This window comes from Populus nigra, chromosome 8 (assembly GCF_951802175.1).
Source record: "Populus nigra chromosome 8, ddPopNigr1.1, whole genome shotgun sequence".
NCBI lineage: Eukaryota > Viridiplantae > Streptophyta > Magnoliopsida > Malpighiales > Salicaceae > Populus > Populus nigra.
Window position 1 is genome coordinate 16,437,547 of NC_084859.1, and position 18,981 is coordinate 16,456,527.

An 18,981-nucleotide genomic window follows, 5' to 3' on the forward strand; every position below is an offset into this window, starting at 1 on the left:
AAATAATAATAATAATAATAATAATAATTTCTCGAGATTACTTCTTCGACAAATCTCAACTTGAAGTTTATCAGGAGACCTCTCATTCAATGAACGATGTTCTTCGGTACATGATATCTTTTTTATAAGATTTAGCATTTTTAACAAAGTCAGTTAACATTTCTGAGTTTCTTTTCTCTTCTTTCTTTTTATTTAGTTATTTATTTATTATACGTTTTATTTATTTATGTTTATTAAGGGCTCTTTAAATTTTTTATCCATAGAAAAGCAGATTTTTTGTTTTTTTTTTTTGGTTTTTTTGCTATCTTTTCTTTGATAAGTTCTTTTTATCCGTAATGCAATTGCTGTCCTTTTTGTCTGGAATCCAATGGCCACTCGTATCAACACGACGAGCATCCTCTTCATTGAGGACATACGCTACCTATCTATATATTTTTATTTTTCAATTATTTTGTATATTTTATTTATTGAATTCTGCTGCTGGTGATTCAAGCTTAAATTAGTGATCGATCTAAGAAATTTGATAAAGGAAGTCCACGAGAAATGCCTTCTAAGCATAAATGAGCATTGTTGTTTTGATGGGCGTAAGTGTCGATTAATACAAATATTATTAATTTAAAAAGTTTTATTATTATTATTAATATAAATGTTTGAGTTAATTTGCATGTATCTTAACTAATTATAAGTATTTTGAAATAAATGATTATATAAATTTCTAGTGATCCCGAGACTTGTAAAACTCAAACTGATAATCTCTCTAAAAAATTAATTTAATAATTAATTAGTTGAGTTATATTTTTTAAAATTTTAAAAAATTGATTTCCAATTACTGCTCACAAAGCTATTAAATATTATTTTCAAGATCTAAATCCATTTAAAAGATCTTTTTCTTAATCTCTTATAATTTATTTTTATAGAACCACTCCAGATTGCTCGAGAATTTAGCTACTTTCCCTTAATTCCGTATTTATTCTAGATTTTGTGTTATAGCTATTTCATATTTAGCTCATGATCAAATAGGACACAACAGCCAACCACACCCTCCTCTAACCTTCACACATCCTTCCTTCTGAAATTCCCAACATTAATATAGACGAAAAAGAAATAAAACTCATAAGAACATTAGTGAAAATCCAAGAATTAAACTCACCACAGAGCTTTGAGAATAGTGGACGTGTAGGAATGTGCTTGAACATGTGCAGGATTCCTGCTCAAGACTTCTTCGCTAATGAATTTGGGCTTCCATTAACTATGATTCCTGGTAAGTCTTTGTTTAGCCCCTTCAAACTCAGATTTATGCACATTATCAATTGAAACAGTGGTGAATTTGAAGTAAACACTAAACTCTGTATCATGTGTCTATGGATTTGTTTTACTACCAGATCTTGAAGACATGGGTTTCGAAATGGTTTATGGACAAGTTCCACCCCCATTTGAAGAGGATCCAGTAGAAAACAGCCTAGCCTTGCAGATATTCTGTTGATCACGTAGTTTCTAACAGAAGATCTTGAATGAATGAAGGCAAACGCTAACAAGCTAAGTGTTCACAATAATTACATAGCGAAGAATAAAAGTACAGGTTGATTTGAATACTCTTAGCAAATATTTTAAGAAAACCTCTCGCTTTTATCCACTTTGACAAAGCTAATTATGGTACGATTTAGTGTTTCTGCACCTTTCCCTTTCTTTTTTATACTTTACATGGTTTCCATGTGAATCTTCAATCGGTGCCTCAAACGTTTTCTGGAACCAACATTTAGTTTCGAGCAACAGCAGTTACTCGAAGAATGTTTTCTCTTTATCTAAAGATGACCCTCGAGCACACAAATTACTAACTCAAAAAGTTTTCCTCTGAACGAGTCCAATCTTTAGGCTCCTGTCATATCAGGACTTCACAAATCAAGCCGCTAATATTGCAAAAAACATGGTAATTCCTACCCGCAATATTGTAAAATCTTTGACCAACTATGTTAAATTTTGATCATAAATAATTTTTTTTTATGTTTTTGAATTATTTTAATATATTGATGTTAAAAATAAATTTTAAAAAATAAAAAAACTACTATAAAATATTTTTAAATAAAAAAACACTTGGAAAATCAATATTCACCCCACTCTAACCAGACAGTAAGGCGAATCAGATCAGTTATGGAATTATTGTTGGACTAGATTGACCTTTAACTAATAAAATTGTTCATACAGATGGCTGGAAACCAACCCGTGTGTGATAACTGATAAGCCTCACCTTGGCTCTGTTGAGTCTCATGTGATTTTGACTCAATACGTATCCGTGACTTCATTGCTAAAGACAAGATACATGTCCACCAAAATCCAGTACCACACTCCACCCTCCAGCCATTAATTACGGTATCCAAGGTCACAAAAATCCGAGCAGTCTGTAAGACCTTGGCATGATTTATATTTATCTACTCTCTTCTTCTAGATAACCCCACTATTTTAATGCACGAGAACTATCATTTAAGGTATGAAATATGAATTTTTGCCTTTTGTTGTGTTCTTTTGAATATCATGTCAACGACTTTCAGGTTTACTGTATTAAGCATTTTGGATAAGTTTTGCGTATGCTGTTGTCTCTACAGCAAAATGTCCAAATTTTGCGCAGTTGATCCCGTGACTAGCATGAATCTCTCTCTTAACGACCAACGAACTCTCAAATTAACTTCCTGCAACTCCTGTCTATAAAATGGCAACTCCTCTTCAATATAGCTCAGACCCACAAGCTCTAGAATCCTATACATCGCAGTAAGTATAGCACAGACTCAATAGTGTGGAGCCTTGTGGGAAAATGGCTATTGCTACTGCATTTTCACTGAAGTTGCAGATTTTGTTCATTATTTTTTGTTGTCGTAGCTATTTCAGCACTGCCTTTACTTCTCAAGATTATGCTGATGCTCTTGAAATATCCATCCTCTTCTTTGAGGGTCAGAGATCAGGAAAACTGCCAGTGAACCAACGGCTAACATGGAGGGGGGACTCTGGGTTGTCTGATGGCTCTGCTTATCACGTACTATTTCAAATTCTGCTATAAATTAACTTCCTGTTCATGAATATAATAAAATGAAGATAGCAGGACTGACTATCCTGGTTTTACTATTTTGTGGATTTCAGGTGAACCTAGTTGGTGGATACTACGATGCAGGTGATAATGTCAAGTTTGGCCTTCCAATGGCCTTCACCACTACATTGTTGGCATGGAGTGTCATTGAATTCGGTAGCTCGATGCAGAATCAGATTACGAATGCCGAAGCAGCCATTCGATGGAGCACTGACTACCTTTTAAAAGCGGCCACTGCCACCCCTGACACACTATATGTTCAAGTGAGCATGCATAATGAAATTCTGTAAATTTTGCACATAAAACCATATTCATCAAGAGAAATGCGCACTACCCTCAAATAATAAATTAAGAATTTTGCGAAATGGCGTTACAGCAGCTGGAAAATTGCACTCTTGGATAACAGCAGGGGCCAGTAGGCACAATAGGTTTCTGCGTTCTTGATAATTTGAAATGGGACTTAGGTGTACGCTGGATGGTGCAGGTTGGAGATCCGAACATGGATCACCGGTGCTGGGAGAGGCCAGAAGACATGGACACACCACGCAATGTGTACAAAGTAACCACGCAGAACCCAGGATCCGACGTGGCTGCTGAGACAGCTGCTGCCTTGGCTGCAGCTTCAATTGTGTTCAAAGAGTCTGACCCTTCTTACTCCACCGAATTGCTTCACGCAGCAATGAAAGTAGGCATCCATTGTAACTAAATCGACTGTTCACTAGTTGTCAGCTTCTGCACTTGCAAGAAATATCTAATTGTGACTATGCAGGTATTCAATTTTGCAGACAGGTATAGAGGATCTTACAGCGACTCTCTCAATTCCGCAGTCTGCCCATTTTACTGCTCGTACTCTGGATACCAAGTAAGATTGTCTTCAGTTCTTGGCTTTCTGAAGTCAATCATAGATCTTAACCTAAGTTTGTCGATTCAGGATGAGCTTCTCTGGGGTGCATCGTGGCTTCATAAAGCCTCGCTGAATGGAACATACTTGGCTTACATCCAGTCAAATGGTCACACAATGGGTTCCGATGATGATGACTACTCCTTTAGTTGGGATGACAAGCGACCCGGGACTAAGATTCTCCTTTCCAAGGTTCTATTGTATACAGATCTCCTGCTTCACCTGCATAAATATTAGAAACCATATAAAGCTTGAACTTTGTGGTTCAACAGGAATTCTTGGAGAGAACTACTGAAGAATTTCAGTTATATAAATCGCATTCAGACAACTACATATGCTCTCTAATTCCAGGCACTTCTAGTTTCCAGGCCCAATACACTCCTGGTGGGCAATTTTTTCATTATTTCAGTGATACTAACAAGAAAACTTAATGCTAGTGAATATGACAGCATTTCCATGTGCTTTGCAGGGGGGCTTTTTTATAAAGCAACCGAAAGCAATTTGCAATATGTAACCTCCACAACTTTCCTTCTATTGACGTATGCTAAGTATCTTGGCTCAAATGGAGGAGTTGCCAAATGCGGTGGTTCAACCGTGACAGCTGAGTCACTCATCGCTCAGGCGAAGAAGCAAGTGGACTATATCTTAGGTGATAATCCAGCAAAGATGTCTTACATGGTTGGATTCGGTAACAAGTATCCACAACATGTGCATCACAGGGGTTCCTCGGTGCCATCTATACATGCACACCCGAACCGCATTTCCTGTAACGATGGGTTTCAGTACCTCTACTCCAGCTCTCCCAATCCGAATGTCCTTGTTGGAGCCATAGTAGGCGGTCCTGATAACAGAGACCATTTCGCTGATGATCGAAACAGCTATCAGCAATCCGAGCCAGCTACATATATCAATGCACCATTTGTTGGCGCTCTTGCTTTCTTCTCAGCCAAAAACTAATAGCAGTTCTATTATCCACATATTAGTAGTATCTATAGATGTAATGTCGGAAAAGACATTCTCACAAGAAAGCTGTTAGAGAGAAATTTAGTGTATTTGAGATGTGGTATCATGCTTGTCAGTTCAGTTCCGGAACATACCGAATTGAATCCTAGATTTGGCCATATAATTTCCTGGTGATCTTTTAAGAAGCTGAGGCAACTACTTACCTGCTAAATCCATCAGAAATTGCTGCATATTTTACCTAGAACTTCATGAGAATATTTAACAAGATAGGGTAAGCAGGATTGGAAACTAGTAAGCAACTTTCTGAGTTGAGGGTCCTCCCAGTTTGTGACGAGACCACACCAGGAGGCAAGAGCAATGAGAAACCTCCGTTCATTTTACTTTCCATTAATCTATTTCCTCCGATCTTCATAATTCAGTGGCCTTGTATACTTCTTCCTAATCCTATTTTCCCCATCAAAGTTGGCACCTGAACTATTGCTAGGATCATTTGGCACTAAAACAGGAGGAGCAACAAATCATTGCCAATATCGAAAATTGTTTGTTGAAACGAGATTTACGGGATGATTAACAATATAAGCTTTAGAAATCGCCATTAATTAATGAGAGAAACCTCAAATTGCTCTCTTAACTATGAAACAATTATCAATTTAGTCCTTGAAAAAATATTATTGATAAACTATTTATAAAGGAAAAAGACCCACAAAGATCAGAGATTCAGACGTAAATACCATGATAAACCACCCAAAAATCAAATAAACAGAAAGAGAGACATGAAAGATTTCACAAAATCAATCAAAACCAAATTATAAAATCAATTGCAAAAGCTATAAAAAAACTTGGAGACAATCAGATAAATAATCAAACAGGAGATTGTAATTTTATGATGAAAATCGAGAAAGAAAATAAAAATTTCTAATTAGAATAAAGAAAGAAATTAGCGATTTCTACTTAGATGAAGAAAGAAAATTGAACATTGAAAAAATTGTCTTTCTAGAGATTGATAGTAGTTTAGGGACTGATTTTAGATATATTATTTTCAAAGAAAAACAAAGTCTTTTTTAATTGTTTTTTTTTGTTACTTTTCTACAGACATGCTCATCGCTATACGGTGTTTGAAAATATAATTATAATTATTTTTTAAAATATTTTTTATATTAAAATATATTAAAATAATATTTTTTTATTTTTAAAAAATTATTTTTGAGATCAACACATCAAAACGATCCAAAACATATAAAAAAAATTAATTTTTAACAAAAAAATTAATTTTTTTAAAAGTAGAAGTACACTCGCGTTTTCCAACCCTATCAATCAACCAATCATATTTTATAAATGGAAGTTTATTTTATTAGGAACCAGAAATGAAACTACTTAAAATCCAACAATGATGATAATAGAGGAACAACATAAAAAAAAACCCTTGCTAATAATAATTTTAAAAAAATCATTAGTTAATCTAAAATAGAGAGGAAAAATAATAATTACAAAAATCTTCTTTGATTTGAATTTTACTTTTTCTTTATATTTTTATAAATTATATTTTCTATCTTGTAGTTTATATAATTAATAACAATTTACATTTAAACCATGCATTTTATTTGGATCTGTTATTAATCTAGAATATAAAATGTAATTTATAAAAATACAAATAAAAAATAAAAAATAAAATTTAGATGAGATATTGTTGTAATTACAAAAAAGAAAAGAAAATCATTAGCCAATCGGACAACGCGGAGAGATCAGGAGCTGGGAACAATAAACAAGAGTACAAAACTACATTAAAATAATAACCAATACCTTCAGTCTCAACCTAGGAATCCACATCTAAACCAAGGCCCAAATATAGCCACCGACAAGACTTGAATTTTCTTATCTTCTCTGCACTTCTCTTTTTGGAGCTTTCAAAACTTAAAAATAAAAAACAAATTTTGCATATAGTTGATTTGTTACGTAAATCAAATCGAGAAATTATCTCTTAAGAAACTCCATTGAATTATCACCTCCCCAGGCTTTTCCCTTCCTCCCTCCTTCACGCAACCTTCTTGGATGTCAAATTGGTAATCACAAGAAAACCCCAACCCAATCTCCTAATCTCACTCAAGACTTTCCCCTCTTAATAATTGTTTGTGATTCCGTCATCTTCTTTCTTTAGATCCCAGATTCCTCCCTCGAGCTCTCTCTCTCTCCTTCTCGACGAAGTTATATCTTTTTTCAATTTATTCATATCTGGACTTGTATTTATCTAATTGGATATCAATCAAGGTCGAAGAATTAAAAAAAATCGAAACCCTTCGAGATGTTTGGTGCTTAAGAAACTAAAGTTTGTGTAATTGTTTGGGTTTTTTAATTCGAACTTTAAGAACGTAATATTAGGAAAAAAAAAATATGATAAAAAGACTTGGCGGAACAGCCTCACAGGTCTAGAAGGTAGAAAAGAAAGGAGGTGGCAGGCCGTACCAAACAAAGATTAATAGAGCAACTCACCTAAATTATAAATATAAATATAAATGTATGTATGAATGTATGTATATGTATGTATTCTTTCCTTCAGCTTCAAGCATTGAACAACACGACGCAAACGATAAATAAAATACAGATCAAAATTAATTGAGGTTCCACCAGATCTGAGAATCGAATCCCCTCTTTCTCAGATCCATGGCTACTCGCTTCGCCCTCTTCTCCCTTTTCACTTCTCTTCTACTCTCCCTCTCCCTCGCCGAGATCCGTTTCTCCGATATCCGATCCGATGACCGTCAAATTATCCCTTTCGACGAATTCGGGTTCACCCACTTCGGCCGACTCGAACTCAACGTCACAAACATCCGCCTCTCTAACCCTAACCCCGATCTCGACCGATCCAAAATCGGATTCTTTCTCTGCACTCGTGATTCCTGGCTTCACGTTATTAACCAACTCGAAGATGGTGAAATCACGTGCGCTCTCCAATCGGATCTTATCAAGCCCGTTTTCACTTTCAACGACCTCAAGAAAGACCATGACAGCCTCTCCAAAATTGTAACTCAAAACGACGCCGATCAGTACACGCTTGTGTTCGCCAATTGCTTGACGTCGTTGAAAGTCTCCATGGACGTCAAGTCGGTCATGTATAATCTCGATAGAGGCGGTAAAGTTCGTGACTATTTGTCGGCGGGAAAAACTATTTTGCCGCGGGTTTATTACTTATTGTCGCTGATTTATTTCGGTTTAGTTGGTGTTTGGATTTATGTTTTATATAGGAAACGGCTTACTGTTTATCGAATTCATTTCTTCATGCTTGCTGTGGTAATCTTAAAGACAGTGAATTTGTTATGCGAAGCTGAGGATAAGAGTTACATTAAGAGAACGGGTTATGCCCATGGATGGGATGTTTTGTTTTACATTTTCAGTTTTTTGAAGGGGATTACGTTGTTTACTTTGATTGTTTTGATTGGTACTGGGTGGTCGTTTTTGAAACCGTATTTACAAGATAAAGAAAAGAAGGTTTTGATGATTGTGATTCCATTACAAGTTGTTGCCAATATTGCCCAAGTTGTTATTGATGAGACTGGACCGTATGGGCAGGATTGGATTACATGGAAACAAGTGTTCTTGCTGGTTGATGTTGTCTGTTGTTGCGCTGTTTTGTTTCCGATTGTTTGGTCCATTAAGAATTTGAGGGAGGCTGCAAGGACGGATGGAAAGGCGGCGGTGAATTTGATGAAGCTGACTCTGTTTAGGCAGTATTATATTGTGGTGATTTGTTATATTTACTTTACAAGGGTTGTGGTTTATGCGTTGGAGACAATTACTTCTTATAAGTATTTATGGACGAGCGTGGTGGCTGGAGAATTGGCTACTTTGGCATTTTATGTCTTTACTGGGTATAAGTTTAAGCCAGAAGCACATAATCCTTATTTTGTTGTGGATGATGAAGAGGAAGAGGCTGCAGCTGAGGCTTTGAAGCTAGAAGATGAGTTTGAGCTGTAACTTTGGAGTTCGAAGAAGATGGACATGTCAAGAATTCGAGGTAGATACTTGAACATTGCCACTGTAACTTTGCTTGCATTGGACGGTTTACTGTGTGGTTTTCTTAATTTCTTGTTGATGTGCTTTATTTTGGTTTTTGGGTTAGTAGAATAGTTTTATAAATTTCATGTATCTCCGTGAAAGTGGATATTCAACAATATGTACAAGCTCTTGAAGTAAATTGGCCACTGTTTTGACAATGTTTCATGTTTGATTCCTTTGTGTGTGTTTTGGCGTGAAGTAGCATATAAGCGTTGAGTTTAGGTGAATCTGTGCACTTTGGAATTGAAAATTGGAGATTGATTTTTCTTGCATGATAGAATCTTGGTGGATTTAAGGGAAATACGCAACACCAGTTTCTGAGACTGATTTGTCTTGCACATAGTATTTTGGTGGGTGTTCAGCTAGATGCATGCTTGTCTTTGAATTCTGAGTATGGCTTGTATGTATCTGTATGACCACCATAATAGGCACGCCTTATAAAAGTATCTTCATTCTTGTTTGGAACGTGAATTGGAAAATTAGAAACATCGTAGTATTTCAAACGAAAAATGCTTAGAGCCAATGAAGAAAGGGTAATCTTGCTTTCTATATCAATCTTGTAGAGCTTCCAATATATCTCTTGAGCTTTATGCATTACACCTCCAAGTGAAAGAATGTCCTGCTTCATATAATCTGACAAGCTTTTTTTCGTACTTGCCAGGCAGAGAATTATAGCTTGGTTAGTGTAATAGAAAACTTGTTTCATAATAAAGTTTTCATAAGAGCCTGTGTTCATGCCAAGTAGCTATTTGATTTACTTTCTGTTTCCTGTTGACAAAAACATTTGGACAATCCTTCAATCTTGAATTGATCCATGAATTCTTGTTTCCTTAGATCGGTGGTAATGGTTTGTTGGACTTAGTTTCTTGGACAATCTCAGTGCATTTCTGTTATATTGATCCATAGGGAAATGGTTGCAATGGTTTGTTGCTTATAATGCATTTAATGCTTTAACTATTTGGGATTTTTGTCATGCTCTTACCATATAGACAATTCGAAGAGAGGGAGTCACCTCTTGTTTTGAGTGTTACGTATAGGCTAGTTTATAACACGGGAATCTTGATGTTGATAAATATTTACTTGGAATTCTTATTTAGAATATGCCTGCCATGTAATGTCATTTTAGAATCGTCGGTAACCTTCTTGCTATCAAGATGCATGCTGGTGTTAGTTGTTGACTATTTTGCGTACTGGTTCTTCCATTGTCAATGGGCCGGAGAATGATCGTGATGATCATCCTATGTTAAGACTATTTTTCTTTCATTCAGAATTATATGCATGTTGGAGCTGTATTCCAAACATTGTCCAAGAGTTTTATTAGGTTGGGGTAGCGTTCTCTTCTTTCTCATTTCTGTACATAGCTTAGATCAACTCGGGTACTGTCGAGCAATCAAGATTCTTGCCGGGCCTCGTGACTAGATTAGGCTTTCTTTCTTTGTAAAATGTTTTTATCAAAATAATTTCATAATACAAATTAAGAAATTATATCTGTTAGAATTGAAATCTAATAATAAAGAATTATATATGTCAAATTGATTTTAATAATAAAGCCAAGATTGATTTGATAAAAACTTATAATCTAATTTGACAATGAATAAAAAAAATTAAAAAAAAATCTAAAAGATTCAGATTCCATATTGGTATTGATGTCTACGACTATAAAATATTTTTAACTGGTTATATTTTAAAATTATTTTTTAGAATTATTAATTTTAGAACTTGTTTATAAGTTCTTCAAAATCTATAAAATTAGATAAGATATGCTTAAGATATAAATAAAAAAGTCACCACACGTCACACATCTTCTACTAGATCAACGGTGATTAAATCCCGGCTGTCCACCAACTCCCCTCCTCCTCTAATACAGCACACCAAAACAAGTAGCTTCCTCTCACGTAGCAAGTCCATCGCTTGCAGGAAAGAAAAAGATTTTGTCTTTCAACAACATCAAAACCGCGTGCTCTCATAGCTGCCGTTAATACCTCTCTCTCTCTCTCTTTCTCTCCTTATCTATTGAAGCCAGAAAAATCTTTCTTTGAACAACCCCGCAACTTCATTTCATTCTTGTAGTTTGCTGCGAGTCTACAATGTGTAGAACCACGGACTTTCATGGGCTGCAATCAAGAACCCGAGAAAAGCACTTGAAGATTAAATCTTTTTACGTCCGGTTCACTGGTCCTAGACCCAATAACAAACCGGTACCCGAGTCACTCACTCTTGTTTATCTCCCTCGTGCTCATGATCTTGTCAGTGATGGGTCCAAGTTTCGACCCGAGACTAAAGCGTTCTTAGGTCTTCATAGGATTGTGGATTTGGATAAAAAGGAAGGAGATGGAGAGGTTATGTTCGGGTCAAGAGAACGGGTTCGGATCAACGAAGGGGTTCGGTTTGAGGTTTATTTAAGAGAAGAGAGGGTGCTGGAGGGGATTTTTAGAAGAGATGCTGACTTGGAAAGGTGGAAGTTGGAGTGTTGTGGCGGTGGAGGCGGTGATGACGCTAGGGTGGTGGAGGTTCGTGTGGCGGCGGAGGGACTGGTAGTCTTGGTTGAGAAGGTGGTGACGAGGAAAAGGAAGAGCAAAAGAGGCTGTGATAGGCTGGAGGTGATTCCAGAGGATAGAGAGGTCGTTTTGGATGAATCGGATGGTGGATGTTATTGTGGTTGTGACGGGAGTGGATTCTCGTACGGTGGAGATTTGGAAGAGGGGTGCGGGGGAGATCGTGCAGAGGTTGAGATGGAAGTGGAGGTTGTCAGATGGGCTATTGATGTTGGGGTTTGGGTCATGTGTTTGGGTGTGGGTTACATGATTTCTAGAGCTTCTGCAAAGAGCTTCAGATTACTTTGAAGAGATTTGGATCTCTTGTGGTTTCTCCAATTTTTTCATGTTTTTCCGAACTCACGCAATTGGAAAAGCTAAACTGCAGAATTTTCCATAATTGTTTTCTACTATCTGCCAAAAGTTCTTTTATATTTATATACTCCACTCATCAGATAACAAATCATATAAATATTTATTATTTAAATATTATTTATTAATTAATTGTTAGGTAAGGTATTTATTTAAAAAAACACTCATTTAGTCTGATTGAATGGGCATTATTATCACAGTGGGATGCAATTGTCATATGATCTTTGTCAACGACTAAGATCATTAGTTTTTAAGGTCTCTAAACTCTCCCACGGAGAGATTTGTACCCGACTTGACTACGACTACGATGATTATTATTTTTCTTTAAAACTATATATGTTTTCATTCAGTGGTGATTTAAGCTATATATGTTCTACACCTAAATATTATTTATAGGACTTAATTGTTTACTTATCTGCAATTTCACTAAATGTGTATTATTCTTTGTAATGTATTTTATGGAAGAAAAATTGTTTAGTCTAGCTGAGACCAGTACAATTGTTTAAATTAATTGAAGCTAGTGGCAGCATTTATATGACATATAACCGGGATAGTTGTTTAGACTATCAATTAAATAGAATTCGTGGTATCAGAATACTTGGTGATCGAGTTATTAAATTTTTATGTGCTTTCAAGTTTTGAGAATAAATATATAATTTGTAAGATTTTCAAAGTTGTTATGGCATAAAAAGTTAATGATGGATTTATATTTGAATTTATTCTAAATATTGTTTAAATTTTCTAATATGATTTAATTTTACAGGTCCTTCACATATCATACTAGAGCAATAGACATACAGTGTTCTTTCTGTTTAGTAGGATAATGTATTTAGAGAACTTTTTGTAATATAATTTATTATTGTATTTGATTTTATTAGAAAGATACTTGTATATAAATTAATGGAAGTTACTAAAATATAGTTTAATCTTACTTTTGTTCCGTTAAGTTGGAAGTAGGCTTTTTGTAATGTGTTTTCTTTATTTATTACGTTTTTTTTTAAATACATGATGTAAATATTAATTCAAATGCATTTTCAAGGAGATACATTTGTTTACGGGTGATCATTTTTGGTTTGGTTTGATTTTATTAAAAATTAAAATTTTTTTAAAAAAACCAAAACCGGTTTAAACCGACCGGTTTCAGTTTGGTTTTTAGAACAAAAACCGGTTTAACTCAGTTTTTTCCAGGTTTTTTTCGATTTAGATTCAGTTTAGTTTTTTCAATTTCATGTTTATAAAACCAAAACCGAACCAAACTGGCTAAGTTGTTTTAAATTTTAATTGATTTTTTTTATAATTTAATTTTTTCAGTTATTTTTTTTAATTAAATTAATTTATCAGTTTTTTTATTCATCTCTCCGTCTGCTATTCATAGTATCAATTCTTCACTGCTCTGCCATCAGCAGAAGCCACCTTGCTTTATTATTTTTCTTTTCTTTTGTGGTATACCTCGTTAGCTCAAACTCTGTTGCATTCGGAGTCCGAATAGAATAAAGTAAAGGCGGCATCCTTTTTTATTTTTTTCAAAAATTAAGAAAAAGCCATTTTCATCTTTCACTTTGTTTTTTCTTCAATGAAAGAGCCAGATTCATTTCCTCTCCCCACTCTTTTTAGTTCCTAGGAGTCTAGGACAGTAAAAGCAAGACTAGAACACGAAGAAGACCTTTTACAAGTGTAAACATGTCCAAAATGTAGCCAGTTAGATCATAGAATATATCGATCATTGTCAAATAATTAATAATAACAGAACTGTCGTGACATTTTAATTTTCATATATCTCGAGAAGTGAAGGTGATGATGATCAATCAGCAGCCTAGACAATTCCATGAGTGAATCCAATCCTCGAGACCCCACCACCACCACCACTTGCACAAGCTGGAAATTGTACGAGAATCCATTTTATAATTCACAACATAATATCCATCATCAACAACATTTTCAAAGTAAAAAACATCTTCGTCACCTACACCTCCCTCTTTCAGCTCGTAAGATCGCAGCTTCTTTCTGGGATCTCACCTTTTTTACACCTATCATGGACACTGAGCTAGATTTCGCTCGAGCCCGGATCCTGGAATTGAAAGCTGAACTTGAATATGAACGTAAGGCACGAAAGAAGTTGGAGACTATGAGTAAAAGACTGGCTAAAGAATTGGCTGAAGAAAGAAGAGGAAGGGAAGCACTTGAGAGAGTTTGTGAAGAGCTTGCTAGAGAAATCTCTTCTGATAAAGAGGAGATTGATCACATGAAAAGAGAAATGGGAGAGGAAAGAGAGATGATAAGAATGGCTGAGGTCTTAAGAGAAGAAAGAGTTCGAATGAAGCTTGCAGAGGCGAAAATGCTCTTTGAAGAGAAGTTGTTAGAAGTGGTAGGAACAACTACACAGGCAGAGCCTCACCAGAATTCAACTTCCAGAATGGAAAAGGAGAGTCAAGAAGATAAAGAACCTGAAATCGCAACTCCTTTAAAGACTACAGCTGTTTTGTCGGGCCAGTTAAACAGGTTAGTTGTGGGTGAGAAATCCTGTTATGACAACAGTGAATCGACAGAGGCGATCTTGAGTGAAAAGTCATCATTTAATGATAACACTAGTAGCATTTCATCAATGGTAATTCAGAGAAGTAGAGCATCACCAGAACCTGAGAATCCTCACATCAAGAGAGGGATGAAGGGGTTTGTCGAATTCCCTGGAGTGGTTCGAGCAATAGGGTCCAAAAACAAGCATCGGGGCACAAAGTTGGAGTGTCAAAAGGCACAGCTAAGGATTCTATTGAAACAAAAAAGCCCCATCAGATCCAATAATCTTATTGTTTCGTAACTAGTTATTTTTCACTTCCCTTTGTGTTTGATTAGTTTTTTGTGCTCTCTTAATCTGCAATCACTGTCAATTATCTTCTTGATTTTTGTTTTGTCAAATGAGTAGTGTTTTCTGGGCTTGTTAGGGTCGAGAGAGTGAGTATTGATGATGTGTATATGAGTTTTACTTGAAATATTGAAGGCCATGAAATTAGAAAAGGGTTGCTTTGGATCTGTCCAAGCCTTGCTAAAGGGGCTGGCTTATCTTTTATTTTATGAAGGCATCTTATCAATGTGCACTGTTGCACATGCTTGACTTTTAATGCAAACAGTTGATATTTACATGCATAAAAAGGAGTAAGATCCTTTGGAAGATAATGGGAAGGGGGGATGCTCTCAGCTAGATTTGACATTTGTCAAGTATTAGAAAACAAACCAACCCGGGAGGGATTTGAAATCAACTATGAAAAAATATACGAAAATTTAGCACCAAATTGAACTTAAGCCTATCATTCAAGCTATAACACATGTTATTACCTTCTTCTCTGTTGCTCGGACTTTCATCAGCGCTTCGTACCCATGTCGACATGACATGGGTATGGGTATGCAATACGTGTCTGACTGCACGCCAAAACTATGGACACGGCTGTGACAGAAATCAGGTGAGAAAAAAAAAAGAAAAAGAAACGGTTGATTGCGCCAAGAACAAATGGGAAGAAGAAGACGACGCTGTTTATTACCTATATCTCATTTGATAATGCGAAAATGATTGTTTTTTTTATATATATACAATGAGAATAGTTGTTTTTTAAAATGTTTTTATTTTTAAATAATATTTTATATCTTTTAAAATTTATTTTTTAATATAAATACATTAAAATAATTTAGAAATATAAAAAAATTAATTAAAAAAAATTAAAATTTTACAAAAATATTTTTCAATGGAGACATCAGACATATATTACCTGAAAGGATAAAATATATAAATATCCACCCTCTTTTTACATAGGCTCGGTTTTAAAAGATATAATTTGGCCCTTAATATTCAAGCTATTTTGATCCGTAAATTGAAATTATATTTAGTCTTAAAACATCGTTTTGGACTGGGCCATGTAAATTATTCAACCCAGGTGTGTGTAAATGTATTAAATTTGCGCATACATATATATATTAAATTGAAGGACTTCCATACCCGAGACCGAAATTCAGACACTTTTTGGCCGTGTTCCGGTGTCTTTATAATTTAGCGAGTTCGACATCTGCATCCATACCCGTGTCTGACACTCACACCCAAGTGGTCTGAGCAACATAGCCTTCATCTGTATTGCATGATTGTGTTATTGGTGTTGGGGTTTTTTTTTGTGTTACCATCAATGATTCTCGTTAATTTTTTTCACACTTCTGCATACTTCCAGTGCTTTTATCTTCTTTAGATTCCATCCCTGATAGCAAAGATTAATTTATGCTGTATGATCACAGGAAGAGGTTCCTGGAAAGGTAGAAGACAGTGAACACTCTCTAATGCCTATTATGCTGATGCACACAGCTTGTGGACTAGAACTGCATCCCTGAAGAACACAGTTCTGGTGCTAGTGAAGAAAACATCGTGTATGAACATCATTTTGGAGAAACTGATGCGGGTAATAGCGACTATTATAATGATATGTATTTCGAAAATGAAGAGGATGATTTTCGCTTACGCGGAGGATTATGACCGAGGCATGCCAACGCAGATTTTTGTTTTTTCCCTGTATTGTAAGATTTTGACATATTCATTAATGGTCCTTTTGAGTCCTTTAACCTCCATTATGATCATTTCTACGCCATCTTTATATCATTTTGGATATTAATATTGCCCCTTTTCTATTTCTTGGAGATGAAGCAATGCTAAAAAATGAAAGTGAATGGACAGAGTTATGAAGTGAAGTTAGGTCCCAAGCACTTGACTGAGGTCACATATGGTGATATAAAAGGCTAGTGGGAATGTCACTGCTATTTTATATAGCTCGATGCACTTAGTTTTCGTGGATGCTCTCTTCATCTTAAGCAATATTGCCTTCACGCATCATCTCCTCCTTCTTCTTCTTCTTCTTCGTCTTCTTCTTTTTTGTGTGTGTGTGAAGATGAGAAACTCCCATGCCCTTTGTGTATAGGTAAAATACACTTAGAATATGTGTATAGTCAGTTCGATACGACTATGAATTGAAACAAGATTTATGAGTATGATTGACGGTCAAAAGGATTGAGGAAGAGGGATTTTTGTGTATTATGAGAGGTGAGATTTGACCATGATCACACAAATTCTTATGTCATCCTTCAAGCCAGTTCATATATTAGTGATTAGACCAAATAGATTGGACCCTAAATCCACACTCAACCTCAGAAATTCAGAATCCGATGTTAGCATCGCGAAACATAATTGACCTAACTCTTATCCATGATTGAGAATCATTGAATACCCAAAATACATAGCATTAAAACTAAATATTTTGTCAGAGAGCAAGAACTTTGAAAATAATTAAAGCAGATATATAATATATATTCTTCAATATAAATGGAAAAGGTCAGATTACAGATTCAATAGGCTCAAATCATAGGTTAGCATAAGGAAAAGTCTGCCATAAAGACGCTTAATAAAGCTTCTTAGATCTAGACTAGAGATGATGGATGATTCTATGAAATTTGAAATAAATCAGGAAGAGATCGAGGAACATTTAAGAAGAAATAGCATCTGTCGGGCTTACAAAGAACATGGTGGATATGGAGTTAGAGGAGGTAACAGGCGCCAATTGGCAAGGCCCCAGCAAATTATTACTCGTGGAAAATTAGTGCAGTCTTCATATTGTACGGTTTAAGTTTAGAAAGTCTAAGCAGCCAAATTAGAGTATTTCCAAATGCTTTATTTCATGAACAAATAAGGTGGCAAATATCTTTTGGTGCTAGCATTTGAAAGAAACTATATATATATATATATATATATATATATATGGAAATTTGATATGATATGATTGACATGGAAAGTTGAAATAATAATTGGAATGATGGATAAAAATATAGATTGATAAAGAAAAAATCAAGTTAATATTTTAAAAAAAATATTAAAACAACAATCAACTTTTATTAACTCGATTTAATCTGTCTAATCCGCTACTCAGGTCATGAGACTATGATAACTCTATAAAAAATTATTAAATTTAATTTTTAATCAACTCAATATTTAACGATAAATTAAAAAAAATCAACTAAAAAAATGAGTCAAGTCAATCTAGATTAAACCGTCAAACTTGAGTCATGAGACCAGGATAACCTAGAGAAAGCAAATCAAAAAAAATTATAAAGCTTAATTATCAATTAATCAAATGGTCAAGGATAAATTTTTTTTAAAAATCAAATAAAAAAAGGACACAAAAAACCACCTGAGTCAATCAAAGTCAACCGATTAAACTCATTATCTGAGTTATGAAATCATGACAACCTCATAGAATGGAAACCGAAACTAATTATGAAGTCTAATTCCCAACCAACCCAGTATTGAAAGATGATTTTTTTAAAAAAATCCAACTAAAAAAGGATTAAAAAAAAACCCGAGTCAACCGACCTAACCTACGACTTGGGTCATAAGACCGTAATAACCCCATAAAAAACAAATAAATTATAAATTATAAAATTCAATTCCCAATCAATCCAATATTAAAAGATTAAATAGAAAAAAAAATAACAAATAAAAAGGACAAAAATTAATTATAGTCTACTTGGGTTAACTTGTCAAATCCGGGTTGGAAGACAAGAATAACTCTATATAAAACAAATAAAAAACTTATAAATTTTAATTCTCAATCAACCTAATATTAAAAAAATTAAAAACAATTATAAAAATTAATTTTTAATTAACTCAATATTAAGAAATGAAATTGAAAAACACTCAACTAAAAAAGAAAAACGAGTCAACTTACCTAACCTACAACTAGAACATAAAATTATAATAATCTTATAAAAATAAATTAAAAAATTATAATGGTCAATTCTTAATTAATTTAATATTAAAAAAATAATAATAATAACTTAAACCAACCTGACTTATTTATATGTCAAAATCCTGCAGTCAAAGTTCCGTTCCGTGTTTGTAGACTAAATTTCCGCCCAAACATGAAATAATAAATACAGTATTTTCCCAAGTCTTTTTCGAGCTTTATTTTTAAGTTTTTTTTTTCTCGATCGATAATGAAAGCCCAAAAATCAATGAATTACTTTGAAAGCTTTCACATAAAGATGCTATTTCACATTAAGTATAT

At 34.5% G+C, this 18,981-nt stretch overlaps 4 protein-coding genes across 6 annotated transcripts; all 4 read left to right on the forward strand.

The window, feature by feature from the left end:
- The first annotated feature begins 996 nt into the window (after window positions 1-996).
- On the forward strand, window positions 997-5,103 carry LOC133701313 (endoglucanase CX-like). Of its 3 annotated transcripts, XM_062125186.1 has the most exons (10): window positions 997-1,261; window positions 1,383-2,483; window positions 2,601-2,763; window positions 2,872-3,025; window positions 3,130-3,339; window positions 3,561-3,761; window positions 3,846-3,938; window positions 4,008-4,169; window positions 4,250-4,361; window positions 4,447-5,103. In XM_062125186.1, the coding sequence occupies exons 3-10, from the start codon at window positions 2,705-2,707 to the stop codon at window positions 4,932-4,934; spliced, it is 1,479 nt and encodes a 492-aa protein (XP_061981170.1). In that variant the 5' UTR covers window positions 997-1,261; window positions 1,383-2,483; window positions 2,601-2,704; the 3' UTR covers window positions 4,935-5,103. The 3 variants fall into 3 exon arrangements, with proteins under 3 accessions (XP_061981170.1, XP_061981169.1, XP_061981167.1); XM_062125185.1 differs by having other exon boundaries at window positions 1,383-2,763; XM_062125183.1 differs by having other exon boundaries at window positions 1,383-3,025.
- Window positions 5,104-7,453: 2,350 nt separating this feature from the next.
- On the forward strand, window positions 7,454-9,148 carry LOC133701567 (protein CANDIDATE G-PROTEIN COUPLED RECEPTOR 7-like). The gene has a single exon (XM_062125517.1). It carries the CDS (start codon window positions 7,599-7,601, stop codon window positions 8,907-8,909), a length of 1,311 nt encoding a protein of 436 aa, XP_061981501.1. The 5' UTR covers window positions 7,454-7,598; the 3' UTR covers window positions 8,910-9,148.
- A 1,929-nt stretch (window positions 9,149-11,077) lies between these two features.
- LOC133701979 (uncharacterized) lies at window positions 11,078-11,833 on the forward strand. Its single transcript, XM_062126169.1, has one exon. The coding sequence runs from the start codon at window positions 11,078-11,080 to the stop codon at window positions 11,831-11,833; it is 756 nt and encodes a 251-aa protein (XP_061982153.1).
- A 1,846-nt stretch (window positions 11,834-13,679) lies between these two features.
- On the forward strand, window positions 13,680-14,965 carry LOC133700345 (protein BRANCHLESS TRICHOME-like). Its single transcript, XM_062123844.1, has one exon. It carries the CDS (start codon window positions 13,722-13,724, stop codon window positions 14,709-14,711), a length of 990 nt encoding a protein of 329 aa, XP_061979828.1. The 5' UTR covers window positions 13,680-13,721; the 3' UTR covers window positions 14,712-14,965.
- The last annotated feature ends 4,016 nt before the right edge of the window (window positions 14,966-18,981 follow it).